Here is a 24,160-nt window from a genome sequence, read left to right on the forward strand (position 1 = left end):
TGTTTAGCGATAGCGAGAACTAAGATCGGATTTTAATGAGATTGCATCGTCTACAGATGGCAATCTTATCAACTGATGGTGCATGCCTTATGTCATATAATAATATGACGATTATCTTCCATGCATCAGATCACATAATATATTTCACTATGCATGTACGAACAGAATCTATATATAGAACTTGTACATACGAGGGGCGTTCAATAAGTTTTGCAACTTCAATATAAGACCAAGTCGCAGAATATCTTTTACACTTTTATTTTTCAATAGAATCTCCATTCACCTCGATCAATACACTTATTCCATTTGTCCTTCAAGATTTTAATTCCACTTTTATAGAAATCCGCAGATTGGCTCTCTAACCTCTGTGGCAGCCTTTATGTCCTCGTCATCCTGGAAGTGTCTTCCACGGGCAGATTTAATTTGCTGGAACAGGAAATAGTCACTGGGGGCTAAGTCTGGGCTGTAGGGTGGGTGATTTAACTGTACAGCCCATATAGAGATTGCGACAGTATATGTTCTCTTATGTAATCAAGGAGTTTTTGTATATTCTCCCTGATGTAATTTATCCATGAAATAGATTTTCTATTGCTTTCCTGTCAGAACTGGAGGTGGCGGTAACTTTCATTAACACGGAGATCACGTGCTGATACTTGGCGTTCCACAAAAGCGATCTTAGCGCTACGATTATCGTAAGCCAGTGTTAAAGTATGGGAGTTAAGATCACCTTAGCACTAAGAAGGCTTTGTGGAACGGGGCCCAGCCCCCCCCGAACGTTTGCTCATGCTATCAACCACTGGTCTTTCTGGCCCAGATTCGATTATGTTCAGGCTGTAGTGAGGTACATGTAGCTGGAATATTGCTGGATGCACCTTTAAAATAACATTACTATCCTTTGTATGTAAACACGTGTTTCAATATGCAACACACACACGGATGCAACAGATCATCTCTAAGAAGGCCATATTTGATTGATCTCGCCTCACGACCAACACGAACCCCCGCCTAACATAACCAATCATTCATGTTTCGTGAAGCTTTATCACATCCACCGATAATTACGGTATACGCGATGCTGACGAGTTTATTTTTTTAATAAATCACATACCATGCAACCGTCGTACTTAAAAATAAAATCAAGAAAATCTAGAAAAAAAAGAAGGTTTATTGTGGCCTTATCCATATCCAAAAATTATCTGTCGTGGAAAAAATATTTTCTATAGATATCAAATACAGTTTGGTGTGGTGTCAACAAGGGTATGATGTGACGTCACAAGGAATGTTGTTTATTCTAATGTAGTTGTTAATTCCGAGGGTACTTGTTTTATATATTTTTATATGTAATATGTGCTCATTAGGGATTCTTACGGGAACAAACATCCGAACGTTCATTCATATAGCTATTTGTTGAATAAGTCACTTTAATGAAGGACTCAAAAGTGCTTAATTTAATTGATAATAATTTTCAAAGAAAAAAGCATTCGGGCCCGCAATGAAAAACCTCAAACAAACAAAAATCTCTGTAAAACAAATCCTCTGCCTAAGCACCAAAAATCAATCCATTATAGAGATACAGAGTTATCTCCCTTCTCGGGAGGTGGGATTGATTCCGGTATTCATCGTACAGCTCTTTACTTCTTGTTAAATGATGAATTATGAACAAGTTACTACGTGCAGATATATTTGTCGTCATCCTGTCAATTATCAGCAATAGTGCGTATGCAGGTGCGTGTACAGTGAATAGCAACGATAAGATGGAGAGGTGATGAAAACGGCCACCACCAACAATGTAGTTGATCCAGTGATTAGCTTGATCACACTGTTGGTGTTAAAACTAGTGTTACTTGTTACTATGAATACTGTCTTATTATTGTTCCGCATTTATAAAGTTATTAATTTCCTGTGGGATATGGATCAGAAGTCAAAATTATGTCATTTATTTTTCTCTGAGTCTGAATGTTGTGGTTGTATATGTAAGCAAGGATTATATCCTACCTAAATATTATCCCAGGGGAGGTTTTACTCTAGAGTATAGTATCCTACCTTAGAGTGGGAAATCTGGGATAGGTTATTACCAAAAATAAAGGGTAATTCATCCCAGTGAAACATACCTAAGTGGAAATAGGAAAATGTATCCTGGGATAATATACACTAACTTGAATCAGTGTATATTATCCCATGACAGACTTCCTTTGCACATGCATTCATGCTGTCAGCTGATCACATGACTTCATGACTTTTAGGTTTGACATTGACATTGTCAGTTGATTTGATCAACCATGGATGGAACAGAGTATTCCAAAGTATTCAATTACTTAAAGGACAAACATATACAGAAAAGTTTAACTTTAAACAGAATAAAGCTTGTGTTGCTTTGAATTGATTGTTCAAATGTAAAAATTCACTAGTGTATCCGATCCTAGGATAAATAAAACTAGCAATAGGTTAAAATTTCTAGTGTTATTTATGTTGTTTCTTGCATTTTCATCATGTTTGGTTGGGGTGTGGGGTGAGAAATGAAGGGGGGTGGGGGGGGTCCCAGGGATAAAAAATAGAGTAGTATAATATTCACTCTTACATATACGCTATAAAAATAATTAGTTTATTAATTATAAAAATTGTTATATGTTTAGTATTTCTATTATTGTGTGATTAATACTGTTGTAGTTTTCACTATCATTACTATTTGTATAATAAATATATCCCCTAAAATTAACTGGCTTCCACAGGAATGATTACCATGAAATTGCATCACAATGCTTTACATACCATTGGGATGTCATCGGTTGGCATGATGTCAGAACCAAATGGCATCACTAATCTCTCTGCCACGGAAGCTGGTCAGCTGTACTTTTTACACTCAAAACACTGGTCATGAATGAAAAAAGTAGGAAGAATGAATTTGGATGATAAATAGAATGTATATGTGTTCTGATATAAAATATATCAACATCCAAGCGATATCTCCTGGGAAGCCAATTTGGACAATAAATTTTGGTCACAGCAGAATTCAAACTCTTGTGTGAATGCTCCTAAGACATTCCAAGCCAGTCTATTGCTGATTTGAAGAAGATGAACTGAGAATCATAGCCTAAAAGTCAAGCACACAGTGTTATGTGATGAATGAGTGAATTTGGTTTAACACCACTTTTAACAATATTATACCAATATGCATTACCCTTATGCTTTTTTACCCGTGATGATGCAGGGTAAAATAGGTCTTCAGCAACCGATGCTTGTCGTAAGAGGCGACTAAATGGATCAGGTGGTCAGGCTCCCTTACTCGGTTGATGTATGTCATATCCCAATTGCGTGGATTGATGCTCATGATATCAATCACTGGATTATCTGGCCCAGTCTCGATTATTTGCAGACTGCCATCATATAGCTGGAATGTTGCTGAGTGCAGCGTTTAACAATAAACAACAAACATCATGCTACCCACAGTCCCATCAAATTTAAGAATCAAGAAGTGGTGTGTTCTATATCTACACAATGATGTGTTCTATATCTACTCTATTAGGACCCTGGGTCCTTTAACTTAGCATAATATAACAGAGTTCCCGCTGGCTTTTGAAACTGCCAGTTCTAGTGGACTGGCAGCTCTACTAATTACCAGTCCCCTCCCTAATTTTTGCCAATCCCAACTTTCAACAAATAAAAAAATGTATGAAAATTACCTGGGTTTCATTCTTTCAACATGTTCAGTGCAAAAACGTCATCTCTGAAGTTACTTAATTAGGTCTATGCATCATTCACACTAACTAACAATCACAATTTTCTCCTTTTTTTTAAATATTTCGAGACAAAGTCACAACAAATGGATATTTAACCTCGAAGCAATGTTATTTCCGTACAATAAAAAAAGACAAGGGGAACCCTGATGGTAACAGACAAGCTGACTTCAGTCGAAAAATGTACTTATATGAATATCTCCAATGTTTTCTTCAACAACAAAGATTAATAAGGTTTATTTTATTTGCCGGTCCAGAGGGACTGGCAGTCACCTGAATTACCAGTCGAAAGCCTAATTTTACCGGTAAAAATCTGGTAATTACTGGTAAACGGGAACACTGTATAATAATCTATAGAATTTTCTATCACACAATGAATTTTGCTGTTAGCTATTTTACTTACAAGGACACGCCCTGAAAAGCTAGTGCCAAGTTTCATCCCTGACTTCTGATTACAATTTAATGTATAGGATTTACAATGTATAAACTTGTTTCATTTCATACACCTTTCTGTTGATACCTATTTATTTGTACATGAAAGTCCAAATATTTTCTATAGGGCATACATGTAACAGCACTTAGCAGAAAAGTAATCATTGTATCTTAAAAGGTGTTGGGGGTTCTCAGTTGGTGTTAAAATTGTTATCAAGTTTCACAGTAAAAACGTTTGTTGTTTACAGGTTTATCCAAGCCGAATGTTCTGTTCATTGCCGTTGATGATTTGCGACCATCACTAGGTTGCTATGGCAACAGTTTGATGGTCACGCCTAACATTGACAACCTGGCCAGTAAATCAGTGTTGTTTAATAACACGTTTGTACAGGTACGTAGGGGAATTAATGACCCCATTCTTTCATTAGAAATTTATTTTCATGAAAATAAATATCATCTTTTGCCTTTTCTCATCTAACAAAGTGATAGGTGAACTGATTTTATTAAATATGGTTATTTTGAACAAAACTGTTTCTTGTTAATATTTGTTAATTCAAACACAAAATATTCTTCTCCTTTTTTTTCACTCTTTCTTTTTTAGGTACCTGCACAATCTTTGGGTATTACCACATTTCAAAGAGACAGTTTGATGGACAGTTTAGTTATTTTACAGACATATTACTATTAGGGCTGGGACGGGTAACTTGGGTACTCGGGTCAGGTGGGTACTGATCAGAACCCGGGTACCCACAGGACTACCTGGACCCGTGGTTAGTCATGCGATATATTGTTTAATGACAAAACTTATCTAAAACTCAATGGTCACACTACAAGTCACTAATGAACTTCATGCAGTTGTAGCAGGGCGTGGAGTCATCCCACAGATGACATCCTTACCTTGTAAGCTTGCTGACGGGGTTAACCTCTTTGGTCATGTGGACAAGGCGTCCGACCTGTGATCAGAAGGTCCGTGGGTTCGAATCCCATCACGGGACTCGGAAATTTTATGGCCATTACATTGGCGCCCAACGTGGGGCTGAGCACGTTCATATTAAATTTGAGCAAAATAAGCCTCAGTACCCTACTATGCGGCCCGGGACGTGCCTTCTGTTGACGGGGGAGTATGTAGCAGGGCGTGGAGTCATCCCACAGATGACATCCTTACCTTGTAAGCTTGCTGACGGGGTTAACCTCTTTGGTCATGTGGACAAGGCGTCCGACCTGTGATCAGAAGGTCCGTGGTTCGAATCCCATCACGGGACTCGGAAATTTTATGGCCGTTACACAGTCACCTTCAGTGTATGCATGAACAGTTGGTTTTACACGTGTATCTAAATACATTTTGCCAGGGCTACGGTCAAACTTTACCCAATTGGACAGTTTGAAGTGATCTCTTGAGACCTACAGCAGGTACCCGGGTAGGGTCCGTTAATAGGTGGGTGGGTACCCGGGTAGTAAATTTTGACTCGTCCCAGCCCTAATACTATTGCAGTGTCAACATTGGACTTTGATAAATCTTATCTATGTAAATTGGTTGTGACATGGGTGCCAGAAGGTCATGAACTTTCTATGTTTGCATTCTGAATAAGTTATGAACTTGTTGAAATGATACAAATTTGTTAACATAACCTTCTGACCATTACAATTTGGTATGAATTTCGTATGTTTGTTTTTGTAGATGTATAATTTAGTCAAAATAAAAATCAAGTTGAGTACGTCATTTTGTTTTTCCTTAAATCCAAATATGACATTTTGAAGCTGTACAACATCTTGACTGAACTTATCTTGTAAAACCATTACTTCAAAAAACATTTATTTAATATTCTTTCTACAAAATATGTTACTTTAACTTATTAATTTCCCCATTTTTAAAAATGTTGGGGTGAATGAATGTTGTTTTGCATAGCTGTCTGGAGTATTCGAGCTACGTCACAAGCATCAGTCAACCAGACTAAACAAGGGTGGTTGGTATGAGCTGCAAAGTACAGTGACACCTACAGTAACCATCTGATCCGCATTTTAGTTAACTCTTTACACATTCAGTGGATACTGCCCCAGTATCTCCACCTTATTAAGGAAAGTATTCATTTAAAAGATAAACATACTTTCAGATATATGTGGGGAATGTTTTCCAAAGCAAGGGATTGATGAGGACACTGGTTCACATTCCATCTTCCTGAGGCAAGGGAGTTAACTGACTATAAACCCTTGCCAAACTAGACTGGTATTTTGCGGCTCGATTGTAGCCCCACCAGTGTCTATGACAAGTTATGTCCCTTCTATGCCCCTCCTATTGACCAATCAGATTCCACCTCTCATATGACTTGCATCTCTTTCAAACAAAATGACAGCACCCAGTCAAAATGATCTGATCAATAATCAAGATCTATATTGTAATAAAATGAGTCTTACCTTGTGAAGTGCATCAAGTCAGTTGAGCACCTTGATTAAGAAAATGAAAAGATTTGGAAAATATCTGTTGATGCCCTGGTGACGAACTAGATATCTTTTCTGTTACACAATTTTGATTGGACTATGCATAGACTCTAGTCCAGCCAAAACATTACTCTGACATTCCAGCCTTGTTCAGCAAGGCTGGAAATTGGACATTTATAGTCAGTTAACTCCCTTGCCTCAGGAAGATGGAGACATGCCAGTGAACATGATCATGAATTTCAAAATGTTACTGGTCCTGTGTAAACTTTTGTTTAACACATAGGCAGGATACATCGTACTGAGTGAGGTTCGTTGTGAATTATTAGTGAAATGTTTCTGTGGGACCAATGATATCTCTAAGGCACTGGTCCTGTTGGCTCCATGAAGACAATGACATTTGTTGAACCCTAAAGCTTAGGGTTTTATAGTTAATATTAAACTTTAAAATCTTCACTACATGCATGTGTTCCAGCAAGCTCTTTGTGGACCTAGCAGGACATCATTTTTGACCAGCCGACGACCTGACACAACCCGCCTGTACGACTTCTACTCCTACTGGCGTAAGGCAGCCGGCAACTTCACAACACTGCCGCAGCACTTCAAGCAGAATGGCTACTTCACACAGTCTGTCGGCAAAGTGTTCCATCCAGGTAGGGCTAGAGGACATGTTGAAGAGATAGGGACAAGTTGAACACAGTGGGAAGTGTAGAACACCTTGGGACATGTGGAACACTTAGGGATGTGTTGAACATCTAGGGACATATAGAACACCTTGGGACATGTGGAACACTTAGGGATGTGTTGAACATCTAGGGACATATAGAACACCCTGGGACATGTGGAACACTTAGGGATGTGTTGAACATCTAGGGACATATAGAACACCTTGGGACATGTGGAACACTTAAGGATGTGTTGAACATCTAGGGACATATAGAACACCTTGGGACATGTGGAACACTTAGGGATGTGTTGAACATCTAGGGACATATAGAACACCTTGGGACATGTGGAACACTTAAGGATGTGTTGAACATCTAGGGACATATAGAACACCTTGGGACATATAAAACAGCTAGGGACGTGTTGAACATCTTGGGACATATTAAACAGCTTGGCACATGTTGAACACCTTAGGACATGTTGAACACCTTGGGACATATAAAACAGCTAGGCACATGTTGAATACCTTGGGACATATGAAACAGCTAGGGACGTGTTGAACATCTTGGGACATATAAAACAGCTAGGCACATGTTGAACACCTTGGGACATATGAAACAGCTAGGGATGTGTTGAACATCTTGGGACATATAAAACAGCTAGGGACATGTTGAACACCTTGGGACATGTTGAACACCTTGGGACATATAAAACAGCTAGGCACATGTTGAACACCTTGGGACATGTTGAACACCTTGGGACATATAAAACAGCTAGGCACATGTTGAACACCTTGGGACATGTTGAACACCTTGGGACATATGAAACAGCTAGGGACGTGTTGAACATCTTGGGACATATAAAACAGCTAGGGACATGTTGAACACCTTGGGGCAAATAAAACAACTAGGGACAATGTTGAACACCTTGGGACATGTTGAACACCTTGGGACATGTTGAACACCTTGGGACATATAAAACAGCTTGGCACATGTTGAACACCTTTGGACATGTTGAACACCTTGGGACATGTTGAACACCTTGGGACATATAAAACAGCTAGGCACATGTTGAACACCTTGGGACATATGAAACAGCTAGGGACGTGTTGAACATCTTGGGACATATAAAACAGCTAGGGACATGTTGAACACCTTGGGGCAAATAAAACAACTAGGGACAATGTTGAACACCTTGGGACATATGAAACAGTTAGGGACATGTTGAACACCTTGGGACATATTAAACAGCTAGGCACATGTTGAACACCTTGGGACTTGTTGATCACCTTGGGACATAAAACAGCTAGGCCCATGTTGAACACCTTCGGACATGTTGAACACCTTGGGACATGTTGAACACCTTGGGACATATGAAACAGTTAGGCACATGTTGAACACCTTGGGACATATGAAACAGCTAGGGACAATGTTGAACACCTTGGGACTTGTTGATCACCTTGGGACATATAAAACAGCAAGGGACATGTTCAACATCTAGGGACAATGTACAACAGCAAGGGACAATGTTGAACACCTAGGGATGTGTGAACGGCTAAGGACATGCAGAATAGCTAATAACAGGAACACCTAGAGATGTGTGGAATGGTTAGGGACATATTTAACATCTAGGAACAATGTACAACATCTAGGGACAATGTTGAACACCTAGGGATGTGTGGAACACCTAAGGACATGTTGTCCATTTTGGTGCAGAAAAAAATACTCCTTCTATAACTATTAAAGGAGAAATTGTACCAATAAGGTGTTCAGGACGAAAGTCTAAGTGGCATGAGTGTCTACCTGTATCATTCTACATGTGTGTCACTACGCAGGTGTGTCATCCGGCCACACCGACGACTACCCCTACAGCTGGTCCGTCCCCGCCTACCACCCCCCAACACAGGCATACAAGATGGCCAAGGTATGTGTGTGTTTATAGGTTACTTGTAGATGTTGACGTTGACTATCCAGGGCTTGAAATTTCTGGATAGAAGTTCATGACAGTAGTTCATGATAGTTGTTCATGATATTAGTAGTTCATGATATTGGTTCATGATAGTAGCGTGCAGGTATGTTCATCAATTTCCGAGCCAGGGTTTTATCTTGACTTACAAAAGTTTGAGTCCAGGGGACCTCAGTAATTAATTGCAGCCTTGTGTTTTTCATTGAACAGCAGTCTTCTTCTTGTCACATTTAAAGGGGTCCAAGGTCAATTCCCAGAGACTACTAGCTCAAACATGGTTTTAGCATCATTGTCAGTAGATTTTAGTGTTATTACATGGGCTATTATTAGCTTAGCTTACTAGACTGTACAGAATTTGCTAGACTGGGGCTTCAGGCTAGTGTATTTTTTTTAGAAAATTGCAAAGCACTAACACATTAATTTTTGGGGACATTTTTTTTTCAGGTTGAAATAAATATTTGATCTGACATTGTGTTGGTAAGTTGAGTAAAGAACAACGTTACTGCTGAATCTGTTTATAATGGGGGAGGGGAAACACTGCAAATCACTGTGCAGAGTTGCATCCCGAAGGCATGCCAAAAGACAATGTTCACAGGTTTGAATCCTATTTTGCCTTATTACAACCCTGCCCTAAAGGGGGTATATAGTTATACCAAGGGATTCTGTCCGTCTGTCCATCTGTCCATCCTTCTGAAGACATTTTTTGCGTGACCTATTACTTGAAAACAACTGGTGAACACTTTCTATACTCAAAAGAGGGTGCAGTGTGAAGTTTGATTTCAAAAATTTTGATTTTCTGAAAAAACCCAAGTAATTTCTCATTTTTTTGCTTTTTTGAATATTTTTCTTTACCTTTGTGAGACCTATAACTTGAAAACTACTTCATGGATTCTATTCAATTTGGGGTACAGTATCTATACCAAGAGGAGAGGTGCAGTGCAAAGTTTGATTTTGATAAGTGGATTTTATGAAAACATATTGCTTATTTTATGTTTTAACTTAAGAAATATGTTTGAGTCGAAGTCAGGGGTATTAGTGAGCCCTGCTCACATTTTGTCCAATTACAGTTTTGGGTTTACCCTTGTTTCTAGTCCAGTTTTCAACCTAGCTGACCTGGCAGCAATATTTTAGATAGGAGTTTAGTCCATTACTCAACCAATTATGCATGAATCATTTGATAGCCATCATTATTTGGGTGTGCAGTAGATGATGTTTTTTTCTGGTTTGATTTGTAGTCCACCAATTAACGGCTGGCTGCACTTTTAACTCAACACAACAATATTCTTTTATCATGGTGTTACTTGATACACATTTAATGTTGCTGTGAAAGCAGCATGTTGTACATTTCTGACCTCTTTTGACCCATTGTTTATTATGTTGCATATATTAAAAATGGCATGTATGCTATGATTCATGGCTCTTATCTTTCATTTTATATTTTGACCTCATTTTGAAGACAGGTCCTTGAACTGAATTCCATAATTGAAAAAAGAAGATCTCAGATGCTTCCATGCTACTGGTAATATAATGCTCAGAACAAGTTAAGGAATTCACATAAATGTAAGGCTGTGTGTTGTATGACAGATTAACTATAGTCATATGAAAACATTGGTGTTCTTTAACTGATTTTGTTTAGTATACATGGTTAGGGAAAATAAGCAACATTTCTAACATCAACTTGAAATAATTAACGTTACAGTTCATAATTAACAACTCTAATTGTCATATCTTGGAACTACCGTATTCAACGTGATAAGCGCCCGCTCTAATAAGCGCCCAGGGCGATATTTGCTAATATGTTGGCTGGTGAACAATCCCAATTAGCACCCCTTCCAATTGATCTATGTACACAAGACTTATTTATTCGTGTATAATACGCACTCATGTGTTATGTGCACCCATAATTATGGGCAATTAAATTCTGGAAAATATATTTAGTATATAAACATTTCAGGCTGTCAGCTTAAACCACGAAATGTACGATCTTTCACCAAAATAGTATTCTAATAAGAGCTCCCTATATTTAATTTTGAGAAGCCCTGGGCGCTTATTATGGCGAATATGGTAAATGTGATCGCTATCATCATGAACACAGGTAAACAAGATAATGAAATACAATGAAGAGTGTGTCTGTTTGAAAACCTTCCCTGGTGTGTTGATGTTGATAATGCTTCGGCTCCTTTTGTAATATGTGTGGGACATTTTAGTGCAATGGTGATATGACTTGGGTGTTATTCTTATAGAAAGAGCCTTTTTGAGGTTGTAAACATTTTCACAATTAAATTTAATAGGATGGATGGGGTATGTCTCAAAACTTTAAAAAATATTTTTTTTATCAGATATCACACTTTGTTAACATTTTTGCTATTAAATTTAATAGGAAGGATTGGGGTATGTCTGAAAACTTAAGGAAACATTTTTTATTAGGCACTGCTTCTGAGGTCACCACCTGGGAAGACTCAGCTGTGACCAGGCAGACGGCAGATCACATTCAGCCACTCTTCCAGAATCATTAATAATAAACACTGCCATCATATATAAATGTAAAACTGTGCAACTGGAGGAAGGCTGGGACACATGAAACATTGTTAACATAAAACAAATGACTCATCATATTAACACAAATGATCATTGTCCTTTCAGATAATCCTTGCCAAAATGCTTCTACACCCATCCTTCATATATTAGATGCTCTACCTAGAAACAAGGCAACCCGATATCAGATACCGTATTCGACGTAATAAGCGCCCCGCTCTAACAAGCGCCCACGGCGATATTTGCTAATATATTGGGTAGTGAACAATCCCAATTGGCACCCCTTCCTATTGATCAATGGACACAAGACTTATTTCTTCGCGAATAATACGCACTCGTGTGTTATATGCACCCTTAATTATGGGCAATTAAATTCTGAAAAAATATATCTGTCGTACATAAACATTTCAGGCTGTCAGCATAAACCATGAAATTAATCTTTCAACTCTGTTTTTTTTCACCAAAATAATATTCTAATATGAGCCCCCTACTTCTAATTTTGAGAGCGCCCTGGGTGCTTATTACGTTGAATACGGTAATACTAATGTCATGGAATTATCAGCACAAATCATGATCCTCCATTGGTAAAATCCAGGGTTGCGTTCCATAAAGTGATCTTAGCACTAAGACTGTTGTAAGTCTATGTTAAGGTATGGAAGTTCATCTAAGTGCTAAGATCTATTAGTGGAATGGCACCCTAGCATGTCAAGATTGCAAGTACATGTAGCATTCATGCAAGTTTCTGATGTCTGAGCCAAAATTTTGAGATGTCTATAGTGTAACCTTGTTAGTCTGGAACCTGTTAATCCAGAAACACTATGTTCAAGATTATTACTGTTAGGAATGTTTTCGTAAGTTAAAGTGACATAACTACTTACCAATGTTTTGTTAGTCCGGTACTTTATTTTATCTTCTAACTGGTTAATCCGGACAATTTTACTGGAGTAGTACTGGCTGCATTAACAGGATGCTGGATGCTTGTCATAAGATGACTAAAGGTATAGGGTGGCCAGGCTTGCTGACTCTGTGGAAGCATGCCGTCATATCCCAAGAGAGGGGTGTCTTACAGAGCAAAATTATCTGCAGATTGTTTTCAGAAGTTGATCAAGGTGGCATTTATTGGAGCAGGGTGCTTAATGCGATTATTTTAAATCATGATATATGACCCGCCAGGAAAAAAGGTACCTCATGGGTGCTAGGATACAATTGTGCTGTGACGTCATAAAAAAAGATGTTTGACGTCAACTTACTTTGACAAAATCGTCATGTGTGCGGACTGTAAAAAAAGTATCATATTTTTCTCTCATTAGTTGTAAACAAAATTATTTCAAACAAGCATTTCAGCATACATGTCTACATTCTAAGAACTGCAATAATTACATAAATAATAAAAAGTCTGAAAATGGGACGCTCGCTGACTTGGTTGATGCATGTCATCGATCCCCCTTGCGTGGATTGGTGCTCATGATATTAATCACTGGATTGTCTGGTCCAGACTCGATTATTTACAGACCGCCGTCATATAGCTTAAATATTGCTGAGTGCGGCGTTAAACAACAAACCAACCAACCAACCAACCAACTGAAAATGGGACATTGCAGAAAACGAGTCCAAATATTTGATGCCATGTATCTCTGTAATAAATTTGAATTGAAGCTTATCAAATGTATTTTTGTGTTCCTAAGATACTGTAGTTTTAAAATATAGTAAGAAGTCAAAATGTGATTTTTCACCCATATGTGCCTTGTCTCATGGTTGGTCACATACAGACATAGAGAATCTCACCCGAGTGTCTTTTGATATAAAATATATCAACACGAGTTGATAAAAGGGGAAAAATTCTGAGGCTTGCCGAGGATTTTTGCCACTTTTATCAACGAGTGTTGATATATTTGATATCAAAAGACACGAGGGTGAGATTTTATTTATCATCCAACATCATTCTTTCAACTTTTTCAATTTGTAGACAGTAATTAGCAGTGTCTTCAGTGTAAAAAGTACTGAAAACGGCTTCAGTAGCAGAGCCATTAGTGATGTCATTTGATTGTGACGTCATGGTAACCAGTGACATCACAATGGTCTGCAAAGCATTGTGATGTAATTTCATTGCAGCGATATCTGCAGTGTAGATATCGCTTGATCTCATCCAAGGATATCTCCTGTGGGAGCCAGTTTTGGATGATAAATGATTATGTCCGCCACACATGTTCCACAAGGTTTTCTATCTGTGACCAGGTATGTCCCGGACCCAAGGGGAATGTGTACATGGACATCGTGTGTCCAGTGACGGTCAAGGACCAGCCTGGAGGATCACTGCCGGACATACAGAGTCGCGAATTTGCTGTCAACTTTCTCAAGAACATGTCAGCCAATCACAGCCAGCCTTTCTTCCTGGCCGTGGGCTTCCACAAACCCCACATACCGCTCAAGTACCCTAAGGAATATAGGGGTAGGCGAAAAAACAAGGGTAGCATTTGTACCTTGCGAAATTTTCATTACAATTATTAAAATTGCCATTTTCCAATGGTTCAGTTGTTCAAACTTTGCCTCTCTGTTGGTGCCAATCTCCAGTCTAGGTCTACATATTGTCTGAGTGTAATTAGGATAATCTTCAACTTGTCGCTTATTAACAAAATAGTATATCTCAAAAATTTACTTAAGTGGGCAGTTCCAAATGGAGAATTAAAATGGACATTCACTGCTGTGAATATACGTCATAGATAAGAGTGGACACCTTGTGTGAAAGTGATGGCTGCAACCGTCTCTGTGAAAATTAAGCACCTGAGGTACGCATTCGAATTCAATACCAACACAACTGTATGATCTCAGCTGTGATCTGCCCATGTGGCTCCTTCTCAATGAAAAGCTGTTGCCCATAAAACCTACTGTGGAAAGACGTGCTACCTTGAGAGCTAGTTAAGATGAGCATTTAAACGGGAGGGAGTGGGGTCAGACCAGTCGGGGAGGGAGTACAGGGGAGCTACACCAGAGGCAGGCACAGCCATATGACTAGGAAGTCCCTTTAATACCAGACCCGTGAAGATCCGGGGTAGAAAAGGTCTTCAGCAACCCATTCTTGCCGTAAAAGGCGATTGGGATCGGGATCGGGTGGTGAGGATCGCTGACTTGGTTGAAGCATGTCATCAATCCAAATTGCGTGGATCGATGCTCATGATATCAATCACTGGATTGTCCAGACTCAATTATTTACAGACCACATCATATAGCTGGTATATTGCTGAGTAAAACACAAACCAACCAACCAACCTTTAACACCAGACACAAGAGGTGTTGGGGAAGTGCCATTACGGGAAATTTGATTCTAATATACCAATGTAGAAATTTGAATAAATAGAACCCAAGTTTCTAGGACTGATAAGAGGCCTGAGAGCCCCCCTTTAAGCTGACATGAGTGATAGAACTGAAATTCTGTTGAAAGCAACTTAAAACCCAACTCGATCACTGATTGTGAGTCATTGCATGTTGTCCGTCATCGTTCATCCAATGTCAACTTTATGATTTTTTAACCACAATGTTTTTATGTTTCATGGATGATTCAATACACTGCTGACACTGGGTCATTTTTTACTGTGCATAATATTCAAAATTTGTTTTTTCCAAAATACTGAATCCGCTACTCAAGAAAATACAGTATCTGAGTTTATATGAAAGGCAGCCATTGACTTATGCCCTACTTTTCATATTTTACTTTTTGATCTTACTATTTAGCCATTCTCTTTGTCATACCCCTAGACTAACATCTAGTCTCTGAAATGAACATATCGCACTGAAAAAAACCAGTTAGTCAGTTATCTTGATAAAAATGTAATAAAAGGGAGCCCAGTGACTCTCTTCATTTTCAGATACTGCAGTAATCTAGACTTGCCAAACATTATAGACTTGCATGAGCTGTATTTGATATGTATTTGTATCAGGGTCTGTAAGACAGACTATCATTCCCCATAATTTTGTCGATGTTGTTTTTTTGTCATCCAGCCAAAGAAATAATTCAACTTGACACTCTATTTGTAGATCTGTACCCTCTGAACAAGATCCAGCTGGCCCGCCATCACACATTTCCCCTGCGGCTCCCCCTGGTGGCCTGGAACCCATGGACGGACCTGAGGGAGAGGGACGACATTCAGAGTCTCAACCTCAGCTTCCCGTTCGGACCAGTCACCGAGGAGTATCAGGTTCTTCCTCCTTGCTGATGATTTGACATTAACATGGTCTACTGATAAGTTAGAACTACCAGTCATACTGTATATATACCTACTCATAATGTCACAACACAGGTGTCACATGATACCATTTGTATCTCGATACTGCATATACAACATTTTGTGCAGACAACCCTGTGATTAGACTGAGAATAGAGTCCATGAACTCGCTCATAATGGCAAAGAAGGACAACTGACTAATACCAACATGAGTCAAATAAGAGTAACAAAGTTTATGTACTGTATAATGACAGGCATCTTACCGAGGCAAGAGAGTTAACTGACTATAAAAGTCCAGTTTCCACCCTTACCGAACTAGGCTGGTATTATGGAGTTACATTTTGGCTGAACCAAGGAGTCTACGCATAATCAAAATTGCACAATGAAATAGAAATCCGGTTCATAAACTGTTGTGCAGATTTCGGATCGATTGCAGGATTTACAAAGCATGTGCACCGCCAACTCGTTGTCAACAGATATTTTCGAAAAAACTGGTCTATCTGGCCCCTGTGATGTATAGCTGTAATACTTAGTAAGACATTGTTCCAGCTGTTGATGCGGCAGAGCTACTACGCGGCCACCAGCTACATGGACAGCCAGGTGGGGCTGCTGCTTGAGGCTCTACACACACACGGCTTCTCCAACAACACCATCGTGGTTCTAGTCGGAGACCATGGTAAGTGTGTCTGTGCAGATATTGTGAAGAGGTCTACAAACAAATAGGCTACTTGTCTGAATGTAGAGTTTGGATGACTTACAAACTTGCAATGTCTACAAATTGACCCTAGGCCATCTTTTATCATTTTCACGGAGTGCTGTGTTCAGTTGACAAATCATGTCCAAGATCATGTAGTATTTGTGGTGGCAGACATATTTTTATCCCTCAGTCTTATGCAGGAAGGAAGTGGTACGGAGTAAACAATTTGCTCACTCACACGCTCTCTCTCACTCTCAACCACCCACCCACCAATCTTCTCTCTCTCTTTCACTCACTCACTCACTCACTCACTCACCCATCCACCCACCCACCCACTCACTCACCCACCCACCCACCCACTCACTCACCCACCCATCTTCTCTCTCTTGCTCACTCACTCTCTCACTCACACGCTCTCTTTCACTCTCAACCACCCAACCACCAACATTCTCTCTCTCTCACTCACTCACTCACTCACCAATCTTCTCACTCACTCACTCACTCACTCACTCACTCACCCACCCACCCACTCACTCACTCACTCACTCACTCACTTACTCACTCACCCATCTTCTCTCACACTCACTCACTCATTCACTCACTGACTCTTGTTCACAGGTTGGTCCCTGGGAGAGCATCAGGAATGGTCCAAGTACAGTACCTTTGAGGTATCGGTCCGTGTGCCACTCATTATCCATGTTCCAGGGCTCACGGACAAAGACACAGACACAGACACCACCTTCCAGTACCAAGATCCTTTAAAACAGGTCCACAATAATGAAAATTACAACAGATCAAATCTTGTACAAACTCAACGTAAAAAAATTGATTCACAGAAAAAAAATTATGTCAAGGAATATTATGTCATCAGATCTAAAGATTTTTCACAACAGAAATACAAAGTTTCAAACGACCTGATAGAGTTAGTGGACCTGTTTCCGACAATATCGGAATTGGCAGGACTGGAGGTGCCATCAACATGTCCGCCAAATCCTTTCAAGATTGACCTCTGTACTGAAGGAGCTAGTGCAGCAAAGATCATCCACAATATAAGTCACACTGATTCATCCAGACAGAAAACTCAACTGACATGGAAGAGTGCTGTGTTTAGTCAGTACCCTCGTCCGTCAGTGGAGCCCCAAGAGAACAGCGACAAGCCCCACCTGAAGGACATACGTATCATGGGGTACACGATGAGGACGCAGCAGTATCGATACACTGAGTGGGTCCAGTTTGATCCCGGGACGTTCCACATGAACTGGTCTCGTGTGTATGGGACAGAGCTGTACCTACGGGACTCCGACCCAGATGAGGCTGAAAACATGGCCTACTTTCCCTCGTATGCCGAGCTGAGATCAAGTCTGTCTCGGGTTCTTCATGAAGGGTGGAGGAGTGTGTTACCAACATGATATTGTTTGCATTATTTTGTTATTTATGAATTATGAAATTTGCAAAAAATATTGTCTTTGCTAAAATTATGAAATTTATTGAACACTAGTTAAAATAAATCTGATGTTGAGCAGGGCTTCTGCTCTACAGTTCTTAGAACTGGGACTGTTTTAAGTCTTAAGTATGGGATTGCTAAGATTGCTTGGTTGAATTGGGCTTGTTACAATAAAGTCTTAGTTAAGTATGGGATCACTAAGATTGCTTGGTTGAATTGGGCTTGTTACAATAAAGTCTTAGTTAAGTATGGGATCACTAAGATTGCTTGGTTGAATGGGGCTTGTTACAATAATGTCTTAGTTAAGTATGGGATCGCTAAGATTGCTTGGTTGATAGGGTTTTGTTACAATAAAGTCTTAGTAAAGTTTGGGATCTCTAAGATTTTAAAACACTCACTCATTTATCACCATTCTCCTGATTGGCTAGAAATGCACCAAACCATCATTTGTCTCATTTGTGACCCATTTTGTTGATTTATATACATATAATCATTAGTCCCAATTTCTAGTTATTTATCGTTTGTCACCCTTCACCTCATTGGCTTGGAATGTACCAAACCATCATTTGTCACCTTTCACCTGATTGGCTAGAATGTACCAAACACCACAGTACAGTGGACATTCACATAAATGCCTGTTATTCTGAATTATGTATTTATTTATTTAAGAATGATAATGCTTGCAATAATTGTATTGTTTTTATCGATTTATATACTTGAATTCAATCATTAGTTTCTAATTTCTAGTAAACTACGGTTATAATGAGCTCAAAGGGGCCACTAATTTTTATTCGTTATACCCGTAGTTCATTATAAGCATATGTACTGCTAAGGGATGGGACCAAAAAACAGTTTGTTATAGCCATCAGTTCGTTATAAGCATCTTTGTTATAATCATAGTTTACTGTATTTATGAACACAGTTAATTATTGACACCATCTAACCATGACATGTTTTGGATTTTATCTGCCTATGAAATAGGTCTGTGGTTTCTCTGAAACTAACTTACCCAGCTCTGAGAAAAATGAACAATCATATTTTTATGAGATTGTGATATCCAATTGGCAATATGGAATACCTTCAATATATATATTATCTTGCATTTAAACCTTCTACCTGATCAACTATTTCTGTATTTTATGAAATAAACTTTTCTCTGAAAGACATTTTCTATTGATACTTGAGTTTTTAACAATGATGAAATACTACATACAATATCATATATACAGATTTGTATAAAACTGAGGCTCTACTACTTTAGCTCACCTGAGAGATGTTAATTTATCTTATGTCATGGTTGTTTGTCCAGCATCAGTCATGGGTCATCTGTCATCCCCCCTAAACATCTTCTCAGAAACCAATGAGGATGGAATTTCACATACCCACCAATGATGACATCACCTGGCAGCCATATTGGAAAACCTATTTATGCCATTACGGAGCCATTTTTGTGAACATGTTATCAGATTTGGTATTTGTTTAGTTTGTTGTTGGATTCAACATCAGTTTTAATATTTGCATATCACACATGCGACTGACAGCAACTTTTGTTGACATTGTATACGGTTGTCTACATATCCAGGTGAGCTACAGTGCCGTGGAACTATTTTTACACATTTAAATCGTGACCCAGTACCTCTTGTACACTTTAAGCTCAAAGTGAAATCAGCTGTAGATAAAGATTTGTCCAAATAATATGTTGCCTCAGATTTTGCAGAAAGGACAACGTTCAGTCAAAATTTACAATTTTACATTGCCCACACAGTCACACACACTCACTGTATCTTGTGGGAGCTTTATTTATGTACAGCTTCAAAAGTCGTTTTGAGACATTTTTCATAAAAATAACAGGTTTGACAGTGGAATTATTTTCATTTATGTAGCACTTGCAGCGTGTATTTCACAGAACGCATCCCTACTTTCCAAAAGTCTTACCCGTACTTGCCTGACATGTCTCACTCGCTTTCTGTGCAGACAGGGAGTATACTCTGTGCACTGTTTCAGAATTAAAAATAGACATGAATTAATCTCAGGCGTAGCGGTGTGTGAGCAAACATGTCTGAGCGGGATCATCAATAATGATCATTATACAGTTTACCCAGGCTTTGGAACAAGGAACGCAAATACACGACAGGTGGTTCTTAACCTATTATAACATTGAAAGCAATTAAATATTGCATATATCATCTTTATAAATTAGGCCACGATATATCAAATAGAGACGTCCATTACTTCCCGATTCACATTATAGTATTGTACCCAAGTACTTACGGACGAAGAATATTACCAAAACACCCACTATATGTCTTTGCTTTATTTAATTGATGAAATACACCATTTCATTGTCTTGCACGCCTTTTTTCGTTACACTGATGAAAATCAACTGATTAATTTATATGGCCTTGTAATAGCTTTTTTACAAAAAATGAAACTTTTCCAAACACAAATATCACCACATACATAATGCGACACTTGACATTTAGCCTTTTTTAAATGAGGAAGACAGACGTCTTATAAACAACTGTATGCATTTTGTGAAATTGTATGAACTGTGGTATTTGTTTGTTTGTTTAACACCACACTCAGCAATACTCCAGCTATATGACGGCGGCCTGTAAATAAAGGAGTCTGAGCCAGACAATCCAGTGATTGGCATCAAAAGCATCGGTCTACGGTATGGGGATGCGATGACATGCATCAATATGAACTGTACACACTTTATATTTATCCAAGACAACTAACACTATATGAGCACGTCCCGATCACCGTTCCCGTGACGATCCCGGGGTAGACTTGGTCCTCAGTAAATTCAACTAAAATGGATCGGATGGTCAGTCTCGGTGGCTCATTCCGGATGATTCAACTTCGCGATGCTGACTGTTGTTCATACTTTGAACGGGCAATCTATTTACAATATTAAATAGCTCTTTGTATAGACTCTTGCCAGTCACTGGCTTTATATTGTCCAGGCTCGATTAGCATAGGTCGATACAGCTGGAATAATGCTGACGACGGCGTTAAACAACATTCACTCTCATTCCCGCGAAGCGCTTGCCTTCCTTCCGTGTGTACATGTTGCATGCAGTATGTGTGCAGTGCCGTACCCAGCCCGGAGGGTCGAGGGGGGAGGGATTTAAAAAAAATAGAAAACAGTTTTATTTGAATCATGAAAATACAAGTTGGGGACAAGTGTTACTTGTACAAATATTTGCCCCCCTGTCAACAAAAGTTACCGACGGCCTTGGTGTGTGAAACTACGCCTAACCTATTTATACTGTAAGCGGTCAAACACCCGCGTTATATTTTATTGAACTGTCCAGTTTAGTTTCAACCCTTTTTAAACCCATTATTTCCATACATTCCTTTCACTGTTTTTTTTATGTTATGTTATTTTTAAACAGAACACTCATATATCATTTTTATGATCGAATAAGGGCGGCTTCAGTTTCGTTGTGTAGTTCCATCACGTTCATTGTGAGAGGGGCGTTCCGTGTTATGAGTCACGGGCCCAGCTGTTTCACCAGTAAGGGTATGGCGTACATTGACGGAGAAATTTAAGTCTGGAGCGAAAATCAGTGTTGACAGGTGGTCTCCTCGGTAAAATTCATACATGTGCCACAGGTTTTCGCAAACACTTGGTGTCATTACTATTTCATAGTGATTCATAAACACATGCTAATGATATATGACTGATTCATAAACACATTCTTATGATATAGTCGGAATCGTAAATGGAATCTACTTTTATCAGATATTTGTTATGGTTATAGAAATTGCTTTTTCGCTTTTATTTTATACCTCAGCAATATTTCAAAGATTGATGTCATGCACGACGTTTTGTGAATATGCGAGTCGGGGCCAGAGACATCATGACCCGTGAAGATCTGGGTTAGAGTAGATCTTCAACGACCCATACTTGCCGTTAAGAGGCAACTAACGGGATCGCGTGGTCAGGCACGCTGATTTGGTTGATGCACGTCATCGTATCCCAAATGCGTAGATCGATGCTCGTGATGTCAATCACTGGATTGTTTAATTCAGACAAGATTATTTACAGGCCGCCATTATATAGTTGGAATGGTGAATGCGACGTTAAACAACAAACAAACAACATATGCAAATGACCCATAACGTCCGGCCACGATGACACACCATCAGTCAGGTCACGTGGAGTCCTCCTTTTAGTTGATTCCTAGTACAAACTTGGACATATTCTAACCCGGAATCACACGGGGGATGACCCTGAAATAAAACACGTCGTCGTATTTGCCCAACAGTTGACAAAATGGTTAAAGGGACGTGAAAATTTGTTTGGTTGTCGTCCATAGATGATTTACTGTTTGATTGCTATTTTGGTGTATTAAGACAATTCAGTTCATACAGGTTATTCCTTACCACAGGGCCACGGATAGCCATACTATACTGACTGTACTGATTACATTAAAAAAAGTTTTCGATCAGCGGAGGTGTCCTCCCTTCTCTTTTTTTAATGTAATCAGTACAGTCAATAAAGTATGGCTATCCGTGGCCCTGTGTTCCTTATTGAAAGAAATGAACTAAGTATTTTGCAGTTGGTTAAGTAACTATTTAAATAAAATATATTGTTCAGAGTTATGTGGTAACCAGTTAATCGCAGACGTATATTTGAGCTACAATAAAAAAAAGACATTTCATGAAGAAGATGTACAGACATTTAGTGAGGAGTGAGTGAGTTGGGTTTAACGCCGCTTTTAACAGTATTAAATTCCTATATCACGGCGTGTCAGCTTAATGTGGGAGGAAAGCCCAAAGTGATGCAGGTCTTAGACGTTTACCACTTCGGTGAAACCCACGAGCACGGGTATGGTGCTGACAAACCTAGAAACATAATCGGGGCGAACCGGGATTCGAACCAACAATCATAGGTTTCCGGCGTGCCCAAGGGACGCAACTCTGCACAGCGAATAGCGGCACCTTGGTGACTGGGCCACCCGTGACCCCCATTCAGTGAGGAAATATCAATGCGCTATGTGCCATTGTATGGATGTCTTTGACGGGCAATTGGAGGTTTGTTGTCTGGAGCTCATGTGCACAAATAGGTCGTAACGCAAGACTAGTGTAACGTCTATGCTTTAACATAAATTTACAATTGTCGTGATGCTTAGATTGCTTTTGTCCACGTGGGCCCTTTCAGATAAACTATTCGATATGGTCTTACAAGTTTAATTGTTAATCTTTAGGTAAGAATTGAGAGGCACATATCTCAACAGCAGGTGTACCTTATATCGTGACTAGAGAATATTTTAAACATATATAAATCAATCATGGATTTCAATTCTCTGTCTGATTTTAGTAAACGCATCACCTCGAGCGGAAATATTTATTAAGGGTTCAAACCTCTGATTAACTAATCATATAAAACAGATTCCAAAATTATTTACAAAAGTAAAAAATCCTAAAACGCTTCCAAACTTCGGAGTTGCAACACCTCCCGATGCCTGTCCACCATCCACATCACGTTAGTGTCGTCTTACATTTTACAAGTAGAGATCTATTTCCACATTAAGTGGAAACCTAAGAGTTGGTGTATCAGATAGACTAAGAAGATCTAGAAGTGTTCCCGAAAAACGCCGGGCATTGATAATTAAACATGGTGGACTTACCCAATATTGACTTAGGGAGCATATCTGGGTCTGGTTGAACTTAGCGCTACGACTGTAAAAGATCTATGTTAAGGTACGGGTGTTACTATCACCTTAGCGCTAAAACCGCTTTGTACAACGGCATCATACACCATGACTTGAATACCTGCATTAAGTCGATGATACAATATGGCTATTCTAGATTACTATGTTCCACAAATCAGCATTAGAACTGGACATACAGTACAGTACAAGCAATCACATGCACTATAATCCCGGCATTAGTCCGGAATAGTTAACGACACAGAATCAGGATTCTGATTAATGCTGCAGGCACACCCATTAAAGCAAACTTAACGCATGGCCTACTTCATACTCCGCTGTAAGGAGTAGACAAAGACTTCCGCCGAATC

General features: G+C 39.2%; 1 protein-coding gene across 2 annotated transcripts; it reads left to right on the plus strand.

Annotated features, from left to right (window-relative positions):
• Positions 1 to 1,568: 1,568 nt before the first annotated feature.
• Positions 1,569 to 19,288, plus strand: LOC124149615 (iduronate 2-sulfatase-like). Of its 2 annotated transcripts, XR_007219033.1 has the most exons (9): positions 1,569 to 1,725; positions 4,415 to 4,557; positions 7,075 to 7,252; positions 9,100 to 9,188; positions 14,001 to 14,214; positions 15,798 to 15,958; positions 16,535 to 16,661; positions 17,301 to 18,252; positions 18,309 to 19,288. XR_007219033.1 is itself a non-coding variant. In XM_046521319.2 (8 exons), exons 1-8 carry the CDS (start codon positions 1,656 to 1,658, stop codon positions 18,089 to 18,091), a joined length of 1,773 nt encoding a protein of 590 aa, XP_046377275.2. In that variant the 5' UTR covers positions 1,569 to 1,655; the 3' UTR covers positions 18,092 to 19,288. The 2 variants fall into 2 exon arrangements, 1 of the variants encoding a protein (XP_046377275.2); XM_046521319.2 differs by having other exon boundaries at positions 17,301 to 19,288.
• Positions 19,289 to 24,160: the final 4,872 nt, after the last annotated feature.

The sequence above is a fragment of the Haliotis rufescens genome, unplaced genomic scaffold (assembly GCF_023055435.1).
Source record: "Haliotis rufescens isolate VD_foot unplaced genomic scaffold, xgHalRufe1.0.p SCAF_7, whole genome shotgun sequence".
In the NCBI taxonomy this organism is placed as follows: domain Eukaryota; kingdom Metazoa; phylum Mollusca; class Gastropoda; order Lepetellida; family Haliotidae; genus Haliotis; species Haliotis rufescens.